Below are 12059 nucleotides of genomic sequence, written 5' to 3' on the forward strand. Positions count from 1 at the left end.
CTCTTTACAATCAGGTAGTTGTTTTCCTGATTTTCTTACAGGAGGCATTTACACAAAGGCAACAAATCACATGTGGGTATTTGACTCTTAACCACAAGGAAGAGAAAAGAAGTTTTCAAGTACTTACAGATTGCCCATAAACAGCATCAGCTGGTTTTCCATTGGAATCCAAGCCACCATGGACATAGGAAGAGTTCTTTCCATAAAACCTATTGAAGGGAAGGAATTTAATATCATGCTTTGTTGAGCCTCTAGGAGCGCACTATGAATGCCATGCTTGTCCGCATTACTGCAATACATCCTTATAATTCACAGACTTTTTGCATTTTTCAAAACTAAAAAAAAAACACACCACAAATAGTTTTTCTGTGCAGGCCAAGCTCTGGTTTAAGTTTTGAGCAAACTTGCTTTATGCTGATCTACAGCAGGTAAAACTTCCTTTTAAAAGCAGGAAGATTAGGAAATGAAGTGTCACAACCACCATGGTAGTCCATTCTGACAGCACATACAAGGCTAGAAATGAAATCCATGGCATATCTAACCTTTCCTGCAACCTGCAGAGAGAAGGCTAGCTGTTCAAGGTAGAGAATAAGAGATTTTTTTCCTCAAAGTTAAGTGTTCCAGAAAATAAAAGGAGGGTTAAGAATCACTTATCTAGCAACGCAAAGCACAGCAAAATAAAGCATGTCTTCAAAAGACTGAGTTAAGTCCAGCAATGCAGACTTAACAATCAAGTTGAGAAGGAACATAATCAAATAGCCATTTGCAGACATTTTTGCTTTAAGGAACAGCTAGCAATAAGACTGGCACACAGCAATGTACAATAATTCAGTTTTCAGCATTTCTCTGAAGTCAGAGGGCACTATAACAGAACAGACCACAAAACTGTTCAACATAGCACTTATCACCTTTCATTTATATCAGCCACCTCTAGAAGCGACACTTGTGGCTTACAAAATTGTGTTTTCCTTTTGAAGAAGTTGTAATGCAAGTTTAACAGCACACTTACAGCAAGTAATTTTTTTAAATGATAAAAATGGTATTTTCTAAGTGCCTATCATTTTTCTAGTTCTTTAAATCTTTATTATCAATTCTTTAATTCACTTGATCAAAATAGAGCAGGTTACAGCAAATGCACCTTAGATTAAACAGTCTTTTAAATGCCCAAACCTTAGGTCCTGCTAGCTAAAAAGAGGGAATGATTTTATTTACTGCTTGTGACACTCCCCATGCAAAACCACCTCCCCACACACACCCAAAAGAGAAGGGGAGCTTTACCTGTGCAGATAATCAGGTGCTTGATTCAGTAGAGTATAGTACTGCCTCACAAATTCCCGCCCGACCAGCAGGGGACTTGGCTTCTCCATCACCATTTCTTTGGTCAACTGAAAACTAAGAAAAAAAATCCATAAAATAATTGTATCTCAAATTGCTGTACATATACTGATAACAAGCCACCACCGCAATATAAAGCACATAAACCACAGGCAGCTTCACCACAGTAAGTAGCTCAACTGATATGCTTTCAGAGTCTTCAATCACTGGCTCTGAGAAAAAGGAGATGATAACAGCTAGGAAGAGCAGAGAGTGCATGGGTGAGCAAGTCTGAAGTCATCATCCATGCACTTAGTCATCCTATATACCCCAGCAAAAAAGCAAGTATGGTTCTCCAAGAGGATTTGCTAGGTGGCTAAGTCATGTAGAGTCAGTCCAAGTTCAATTTACCTCATTTGACTTTGCAATCAGAATTAGAAGTCAGATGTTCTAAAGCAAAGCCTATGCTACTTTATTAAGGGCATTTTAAAAAGGTCAAAGCAAGTCCAATCTATTTTTGTCAAAAGAGCAACACTCCTACATTCCTATTTAAAAGGAATATCGGATTATATGAAGCAACTATGCTGTGCGCATAAACGAATACTGCTCTCCCCTTGCTCCCCCCAACTCAGCAAATCAGACATCACTTCAATCCACCAGGTCAGTCAAATTCACGGGGACAAATCTATCACATGCCTGACTTCAGTGATTTGCAAAACACAAAAAGAATCTTCAAAACTGGATTACAGAGCATCCATCTTCAGTGCAAGTCGTTTAAAACTAAAGCACACTTGCTTCCCTCCTTTGAAACACTAATAAAAAGAAGTTCATACCACTAGAAGAAAAATAGCAATAATAAATCAATCTTGTTGCCCAGTACAGAACTAGTAGGTTTTTTTGTTTGCTTCATATGCCATTGCTGGTTACACTGATAGCTAACAGAATAGGTGCTTAGTTGGCAGTTTTGCTGCTGATGTGTTACAGACTTTACATTAGCTGATTTCTCTGCCTTGTAATGCTGACAAAGAAAAGCTAACAAAGGTATTTGCAGTCAAGCAGGTGTTACCCACAAGGGAGTTAAAAGACCAGGTGTAACACTTAAGAGTACTTTCCTCATAGTACTGGCATCCTAACTCCCTTCTCCTACACAACACTGCCAAATGCACAGTATGCAAGTTCACTATGCAGAAAGCTTAGGTAGGTCCCACATGTCAAAACCAACCCTCTCCCAACTTGAGTCCTCTGAAATGGAATTCAGGAGTTGTGATTCACAATCTGCTTTTATTTAAGACTGCAATTAGAAGTAGCTCCAAGGAAGAGTAGTGTCAAAAGAAAAACTGCAAAGTATATGCCTTGAAAGTTATGCTGAGTCAAGCTTACTCTTGTCATGGCAGAGCAGCATTTTACATCCTGAGTAGAGAGACATGACCACAACTAACCTACAAAGATAGCAGTCAAGTAAGACACGGATGGGGTGGCCAGCTAAAGCATGTGAGGTTGTGGAAAAAAAAGAAGAATGAACCTCTGAACAAGGAAGGACAAAAAAGGGCTTGTGGAAGGCATGAAGAGGGTCAGTGAACAGACCAACATGAGTGAAACAGCAGTAGGAGCCTGTTATATATGCTCTAATCAGGAACACCATGAAAAGGACAGACATGGAAGCCAGTACTCTGTATATATAAAATATTATGTCTAAATCAACCTGTCAAATTACTTCTAACTCAACAACTGTGGTCTAGTGCCCCACATACAGCAAGCAAGAGAAACTAGCATTTGGCTGTCTTGGCAGAGCTTGCAGATTGCAGCTATTTGAGGACACGTTAACACCCAAGCTCCTAGCACTGGTCAGTATGCACAGCACCCAACTTCATTAGACATCCAGGACATATTTCCATCTTGGAAAACAAAGTATAACTAGACAGCTGACAGCAAAACGGGCTATGATCTTTTTTTTTTTTTTAAACACACACTGCTTGTCTTTGCTGTTAACACAAACAACTAGTGTTATTTACACCACTTCATGAACTTAAACAAATTCAAATTCTACTTATTTTCTCAGAAATGTCCTTCCTCCCTCCCAATATTAAATACATGTAGATCCAACAGGCTCCAGAGCAACATAGACATCAGTTCCTGTTCTCCCAGTCTAAGTGGCATGCACTAACTCCACACAAGTATTACCTGATAGAGCACACAAAAGATACCACCAAGAGTGAACTACCACTGAAAAAAAAGGTTTTGCTATATTAAGAAACTTTCAGTTGTTTCATTATACTTTAAGAGATAACTATGCAGAAAGAAAAGCAACATCCTATCGTTGAGCCCACAGGAGAGTACAGATTCTGCAGATCACAGGTTATGAGTTCCCTACAAGATATTACCCAACAGTAAGGAAAACAATACTACAGGGAAAATAAGGATAAACTGTGGGTACCACTGCCAGTTTCTTTATTTGACATTCTATTTCCTGTAAAGCCCTTGTGAAATACCATCATTACAACGTGGGCAATATGACACTAAAGCAGTGGGAGCAAGGATGGCAGACCCGTGAATATCTTCACTCTTAGATCCAACTGCTCCTCAAAAGTTGGACTCTATCTGTGCACTGTATGCTTACAATCAGAAAAACATTTCTACTGCATTCTATACGGAAGTTAGCTGTCCATCTTACTCCTCACCTTCCTGGAAGGGGTAGCATTTTGTTCAGGAAAACATACTAGCCTCCTCCGAAATCCAGGCTAGCTCTTAATGATGTCAGTGGGTAAGTTGGCTGCTCAGTTCTGTGAGGTGCTAAACCAGGCTGAGAACCATTTTCAACTGCTTCCAGAACACTTCTTGCTTGACCTTCACTCATCTTGAGGGCAGATTTTCTATTACTTTGCAACACTCTGATCTCAATAGCTTACAACACTTGAGAAATGTACTAACAAGTGAAGAAATCTCCACCATATCAGCCAGCAAGCACTCACATCACCTTCCACACTGCTCTACTGAATCAGCCCAATACTGTACTGAATACATGATGAAGGTATTGTGCTGACTGAAATAAATCTATTTACCTGCTAAAAAGAAAGAGATCCTCCCTAATGTTAAGGTGGAAAAAAAAAAAAAGAGTCTGTCAGAAGTGATTCTTAATACAGAGGAGGAATAACACAGTGGCCAGGTCTCATTAAGCAAATCTGAGAAGAAACAGGGAAAAAACTTTTACATGCCCTGATCAGAGTAGTCTGGTTTTACCCCACTGCACCTGCTGCTATTCTGCCAGATACCATCTGTTTTTGTTCCTAGCCGTCACAACCCAAACGATAGAAGTCACACATTTCCAGACAGAATACTTGCTCTCTACCACTTACACTGCTCTCCTATTCTTTGACCCAAAAATAACAGCAACTATTTCAAACCATATTTCTGCTATAGAGAATAGCATGAAATGATTTAACTATCCTCTTTAATCTTTGAGTTTATCCACGTATTTTTGTCAGTTGAGACAACAACGAAAGGGGAGCAATTGACAGGAAAAGTTGAAGACCACATGATTTAAGATTCATTCAGAAACATGCATTCCTATCACTCCACATACACAAGACAAATAGAGTAAGTCAAATTGTAAATAGTAAAAACATCACAACTGTTCTGCAGTAAAAACAGCCTTTTCCTTAAGGCAAATGACTTAAGGCAAAACAAATACCTCCCTTATATTGGTTGTCACCTGGCTGGTGACAAGCCACAGAGTCACAGACATAGCCATCTGTTACAATTCTCCTAACTAGCAGGAAAATCAGTGCTAGTCGCTGAATTTCTAAGGCACAGTTACATAGATTAGATAAAAAATCATGTAAGTTCTATATTATCAATTTTATATTTAGGCTCACAAAGCCTATTAGCATGTTAGTATTCAGACAAAAAAGAGGCTCTAAGACCACCTAACAGCTAGTATGGATTAGCATTTTTTGAAGAGCTCCAAGTGCTATGTAATGAAAGTGAATTAAACAATAGCGGTTGCTTTTTAAATCTCAGACAAGTGAAGTCTGAATTTTATTTCTACTGGACCTTCTATGTATATCAAAAATCTCATGTACATTATATACAGCTGTCAGTCACTGCAGAACACACCCTAATATAATGCTCTGGAAAACAGAGTCAATTGAAACACCAAGATCAGAGAAGTTACTGCATTACAATACAGTTTGACAGTAACATTACAGTAGTCCATGCTTTCTGTTGCGGCTGTTAGCACTCTGTAAGCTTACTCACTTGATACTATGTTCCTGCCTAATCTCCACAAATTGGTGCAGTTCCAGTACTGAAACAGCTTTCTCCCTTTTTAACTACAGGTTTAACTCACTCATTCTGTTTTACTGTTTTTAACATCCAAATAAACTGTAACTTAAAGAGTTCAGGTCTTGGACCTCTACAACCTTATTTTAATTATACAAAGGCAGCTGTACAAATTGCATACTCCAGATAAAGATCTGTTTCCCTCTAAATCTGATGGTCAAACTTATAATGCAACTCTATACGCTCCTTTTGTTATCAAGTAATTCCTCAACATAAGTTTTGGGTTTTTTTTGCGTGCGTGTGTTCTGAAAATAAGAAAATTTCCAGAAGCTCACACAAAAAGAGGTGTTCATATCTAAGCACATCACACACCTGCCAAAACCGCAGTTTCACTGGAAGTTAAAGATCTGATCAATAGTTAATAGGATTGCGCACGTGTCATTTGAGATGTCTTCAGGGCAGGTGGTAACAGATAAGAACACTCAGGCCACAAAACATTTATCCAAATGAAAAACCTAGCATTAGGATAGTTTCTACTGTTACTTTGGACAACAGTAGAAATTAAATCACAAAGACTCCTTAATGATTCTTCCAAGTGGCATGATATACAATATATAGGCCAATCAACAATAATAGCAAAACAATTCCAACTAGTTTCCACTCCACATATTCTTCATTCTGCTACTGCTGCTGAGTAAGCAAAAAAGGAAGTTGATACCTGGGTAAACCATGATACAAACCACTACAGAGCAAACAATGAAATAGAAACAAGCTGAACTTGCATCACTAGGCAAATTCCAGCACTCTTGTCTCAACTGGGGATTTACAGCATTACACCAGCTTGTTCTGAAGTAGGAAGAGTAACATAAAACCTTTTCAAGGAAACGTGTATTTAATACACCTTAAGATACCAGATACACCAAGATGTGAAATGTCCTCATATTAACACAGCCTCAGCTATTGGGGAAGGGGCCTGAATTATGAAGTACTGAAAAAGCAGCCAAAATAGGTGAACAACAGAAGGGCCAAAGTGCTGCTTGTAAAATCATGGTCTCATCACTAGGTTCTCTCAACAGGGAAGACTTGTTCAATATCACAAGAAACAGTGTCAAAGCAATACAGCATGCATGAAATTCTAATATAGGAGAAAGTAAAGTCCTCAAACTGAAAGACAAAAGTCATTAATAGTTACTTGCCTGCAACTGGTTCTACTTTTTTTGTATTGACAGATATAGAGAGAAAGAGTTCTGGTCTGAGGAAGGCGATCTTAAAGGCAGCACCTTGCAACAGAGGCAAGAGAATGAAACTGCACACACTATTTCATTACATCCAATCTTTGTGAGCCCCAGGCTGGAAGCTAAGCAAGAGGACAACTCATCCAATGAATAATGAAACATTTAAACATCTAATTTGCTACAAGTTGGGAGACTACCAGCACTCAACTTCACTAGTAATTTCGTAGAAACATTCATGTAGCCCACAAGAATCAACTATTCGCTATGAACTTCTAGAAGCGAGACTTCCTCAGCCAAGATCAGAGCAGTATGAAGCGCGAGACAGCACGCAGACGGAGAAGGCTTTATGAAGAGTCTTCTTTAAAGTAACATTTAAGTTTGAGGATCCAGATCCATGTTAAAACAGCCATTCCTTCACTTACTACAGTAACTAGTACCTACTGCAAGACTACCACACAACTTAAGGCAAGCAATTCAAGTTCACTGGACAGCTGAGACACTCAAGAGCTGGAGTCTGCAAGTCTGCTAGCAACTGGAAGGCTGTACACTTGGGCAAATGACTTTCTCTGCGCTTTATTATCCTGATCTTGCAAAAGGGCAGAGCCCACACCTGGAACCTTCTAAAGCTCATATAGGCATACTGATGAGGAGCACTATGGAAAAGCTAGGCACTGAGACCAGACGGCAACAGACTGACAAAGAGAATAAAATCAAGTTAGAAGCTTAACCACTTTCTAATCAAATCAATCATTAAATGATCAAGGAAACATCTAATTTTAATTGAAATAAAGATATTTTTATTACAAGACAGAAATAGAGAATTTCATTCAATGCTGTCTATGCTAGTACTGAAGAAATCCTCTGCTTACCAACAGCAGATGAGAAGCCTTACCCAGCATTAAGGCACAACCCTTTAAACACCGTAAGAATACAAATAAGCAAACCATGCATCGCTGCAGAAAAGCTGTTATTCTAGATGTCAGCTTGTGTTTTTGCTAACAGATCTATGTGTGAGCCACAAAGTAAATGGATGCAATGAAGGTTATAGACAGAATTCAGCGACTCTTCTGCTGATTGGCAGGACTGAACAACAAAAGGCAAACTGAAGATTTTCAAGTGCTATTTTAACTGCTATTAGTCAGCATCTAAATGAACAATGACCATTTAAGAGGACTAAAATCAGAAGTACTATGTTCAAAAGCAGAGAAAGAAGAGAGTCAGAGAGAACTGAAGCATGAGGTAAACATGAAAAGAATCTACTTGGATTTTAAAAATCCATCTCAACTAGTCACTTCTTTATATTTGATCCAATTACCACTTCTCTTCAGCAATGCTGAGAATCTAAGGATGCAGAGAGAGGATATTATCTCTACAGAAACAGCAAAAGCATTTGAGTTCTTATTAGAATCAGCAAAAAGGAACAGGTTTTATTATAAGCCCACACTTGGCACAGCTGCTCTATGCCTGTGACCTGGCAAGAGTCATCTTTCAGCAGCCTAATACCCTCAGTTGCTCATGGCTTTAGATCACAGCTAAGGTTTAAAAGTATTAAAAGCATTACTTTTTGTAAAGTTTTACTATTCCATGTCACACGAGACAATTTCTGTATGTCCCTTCTAAGTCTGTGGGTACTTCCCATTTGACAAACAGATCACTTTAGAAACACAGTTTAATGGCCAGCATATTATTTATTTTTAAATAACGTGCGATACTGATGTATGGTAGAAATGAGAGAGGTTTCTCTTCCACTCTCACATTTCTCAGGATAGTTCTGCATCTCAAGTCATCAGTTGTGCCCCACTCATTACTCAGAGAGAGGGAGTAGATGGGAAAAAGCAGTAGAAGACACCTATTTAAAGTTCATATTACATAAGCTTTATTGCCTAATAAATACTTAAGTACCAGAGGAGAACAGGCATCTTAATTTATGGTCTTTAAGGATTCCCTGGAGAGAGATGAAGAGAAAAAAGACCTGAACTGATAGCTAGATTGCCAAGTTCCTCCTGAGGAGGCTCTCTGGCATTGAACACCAACTTTGTGACAGGCTCAGGAGTGCAAACTGAAGCTCAACCAGCATTCCAATCAGCATAAGATAGTTCGGATGGCTGCTCACATCCTTAGCTTAAGCTTGATGGAAAAAAAAATCTTTCTGACTGAGGGAAAAAAGGGAATGTTGTTCTAGTGGGACCTGTAGTAAGAGGTACTCAGGGTACCTAATTCTAGCCATCTTAACCAGTACATTTCAACTATCATAACAAGGAAGATAGGTATGCTGCACTGAGCCTTACAGAGGAAGAGAAAAAACTAAAAGATCCTTAGGATTTTTCAGAAAGCCACAGCCAAGATCAACTTTATACTTGAAAATGTGAGTTCTCTCAACTTTCAGAGAGTACAAAACTTAGGGGCATTTTGAATTGACAGAAATATCTACATTTGTTTTATAAAAATCCTAAATTAGATCTCCCTAAAGATGACTTCTCTTACTGAAGTTCTCTTTCCTAGTGTATCTCTAACTGTATTTATCCCTATATAACTTATCCCACAATTAGAAATACTATTTCTCTGTAGTTGAGATTTTAATCCTGCAAATTTCACCCTATAGGGCAGGTGAAAATGATTCTTTTTTCTCCTTTAACTTCCTCCCAACAAATTTCATTTTATGCTCATACTACTCTCCAAACCCCTTAATTCAAAAGAATTGTTACTTAGACCCTCTGACTCCACCACTAAAACAGGTTTTGTTTTGACATTCAAGAGCTGTTCTAACAACTCAAAGCTGGAGGCAGATTCAGCCATCAGTCATTAAGCCTCCAACTTTTCTTTTCATTTCCACCACAACATCTTCAAGAAAGAAGCAAAAAAGTTGTTACTCAAAAGCAGTCATGAGCTAGAACACCTCAAGAGATGTTAGAGCGAAATTCAAGATTGTTCTTGCTTGAATTAAAATCAAAAGGACTAAGAACTTCACAAAAAAACCTCTTCAGCATGCCAAGCAACAGATATTTCTAAAAAGTCAACTATTTCACCTCTCTCCTTACCTTCAGAGGCATGACTTCTAGCACAGAAAATTCTTTACTCTCAGAGATCCCGACAGTTAAGCCTGATCCATCATGACATTCTTACAGGTTAAAAAAGGCTACATAATACTAGTCATAAGTCAAATTGAAAACAGAGGAAAGGGTCAAAAACTCACTATCACTTTCACCTTTGGTTTAGTTCAAGAACAGACAACTAAAGGCAGCGTGACAGCCAGCATTACCCAAAGACCTGCGCTACCTGGATTTCCTTTCATTTCGCCATACTTAAAGACAAAAATGCTTGGGTTTTAATACTAAAAAAAACAGAAGTTAACACAAACTTAACACTTTTGGGGAGTTATAAAATACTTTTTATAGTATATAAAATGCTTTTTTTTTTTTTTTTTTTTTAGAGGACACTAGGAGTACTGTCCCAAAAGTATCTGTTACAAGCAAAAATAACAGTCTGTACATGCAGTAACTCCACCTTTGGTTTCATTAATGAACCTTCATTTCAAAAGCATTGTTCTATATGAGATTGTAACTGTTTGCAAGGAGAAATCTTTTTTTTTTTTTTTTTTTTTAAATGAACCAATCTTCCAACAGATATGTCCTCAGACACTTCAGACTGTAAGTGGTATATATTAAAAACAATAATAATAATAATAATACACAATGCTTCAGCTCTCACTGGAGTGACTTTAGAGCATGAACTGAATAGCACACCTACAATCTTTGGGAGTACATTCCTAGAAGACTTCACAGGAATACACAGACGGTAAGGCTGAAAGGAAGAGCTGCTGGTTTAACTAGGTGCCTAAAGACTTTATATCTAAAAATGAAGAGCTTCAAATTTGGAATATCATCAGTTGCATGAGGAACTCACGCTGATACTACTGTGGCAGCATCAAATGGACAAAAGAGCAGGATTTTATGATCACAAAGGACAGAAAAGTTTTCCCACCGCTTATTGGTTGCATGTTTTTCCCGTTTCTGAAACTGCAGTGCCTCACACATCACAGCCTGCCCCAAGCAAACAAATCCCCCTGCCACAGAATTCCTGCAAGAGATTCTGAAGTTTACACTTGGCCGTATGCATGGGGTAACATTTGCCTGCCATGCCACCTTTATTTTGCTTCAAATGATTAACTCACACTGAAAAGAATACAGCCTAAGCACTAAAAGAAAAAGAAAAAAAAAAAGCAGTTGCCCATTTCCCAAAAGCCAAAGCCTGGTGGGTCATCCAGCTGTATTTGATATATACAGGTTTCTTCAATAAACAGAAATACACTTAACATACAGAGGTCTCCAAGTTACTATACCCTTTTTCTACAGGATATTGTAGAATGGCACTTTCTACTACATTTCAAGCTGTACATTCTGCTAAATTGTCCTTCAGCAGAAACATTTCCAGTACATCGGAAAAGGTAAGGTTCAGTTGACAAGATGTGACCATTTTATCACTAAGTATTATAGAACTACCTCATCAGAAAATTCCTCAGATTTATTCTTCAGAGAAATAAAAATACAAAAATAAAAACCCCGGTCAAAATAATAAAAAAAAATACAGAAGAGAGCTGAAGTGTGGTTTGTGTGTCAACTCTCACGCTTGCTTTTGTGTGGGATGCCAATCCAAAACGTTTTGCTAATTGAAAGCGATCCAGCACACACGCCACCTCTGATCTGCAGCACCTGGACACACTGGCTTGTGGGGCTGGAGAGCAGGGCCCGTGTTTCCTAACGCTGTCACTTCTGCTTGCGAGAGCCAGGATGGACAAAAATAGCCCACACTGGAAACATGGCGGCTTGCTGCAAATGCTGCTGGCACCCAAGTGCAGGCACTTGCTTTGTCAGAAATACTCACCACGTGCAAGCCTTGACGTGGAAGGACACAGGGAAGCCCGTTACGGGTTAGTAACACACAATTCCAGGCAGATCAGGGCTAAAAATGCACGTGAAAGATGCCTGAACGCCTCACCTACAGCCCTCTCCTAATAAACCCAACTAGCGCCTTACAAGAGCCCGGGATTTCCTCCTAAACGCGCCGCCTGGAATTTAAACCCTGCCGTAACCCCAGAAGCGGCCAAGGTCACGCCGTGTATCACGGATGAGCCACCCACTCGCTTTCCGCTCCAGCCCCGTCTCCCTCCCCGGGGCCGGCACGAGGGGCCCGCTGGCCGCGGCCGATGCGGAGGCAGCCGCGCCCGCGCGGAGC

General features: G+C 39.2%; 1 protein-coding gene across 2 annotated transcripts in view; it reads right to left on the reverse strand.

Moving 5' to 3' along the window:
• The window catches only part of G3BP1 (G3BP stress granule assembly factor 1), a 21474-nt gene that overhangs the window by 8927 nt on the left and 488 nt on the right, over positions 1-12059 (reverse strand). For both annotated transcript variants that reach the window (XM_026047451.1, XM_026047452.1), the window contains exons 2-3: positions 1279-1392; positions 128-209 (exon numbers count right to left, since the gene is read on the reverse strand). In XM_026047451.1, coding sequence (XP_025903236.1) covers positions 128-209; positions 1279-1373 — 177 coding nt within the window. In that variant the 5' untranslated portion in view covers positions 1374-1392. The remainder of the gene's footprint in view (positions 1-127; positions 210-1278; positions 1393-12059) is intronic.

Source organism: Nothoprocta perdicaria, unplaced genomic scaffold (assembly GCF_003342845.1).
Source record: "Nothoprocta perdicaria isolate Ctin4 unplaced genomic scaffold, notPer1 scaffold_5, whole genome shotgun sequence".
NCBI classification, from domain to species: Eukaryota; Metazoa; Chordata; class Aves; order Tinamiformes; family Tinamidae; genus Nothoprocta; species Nothoprocta perdicaria.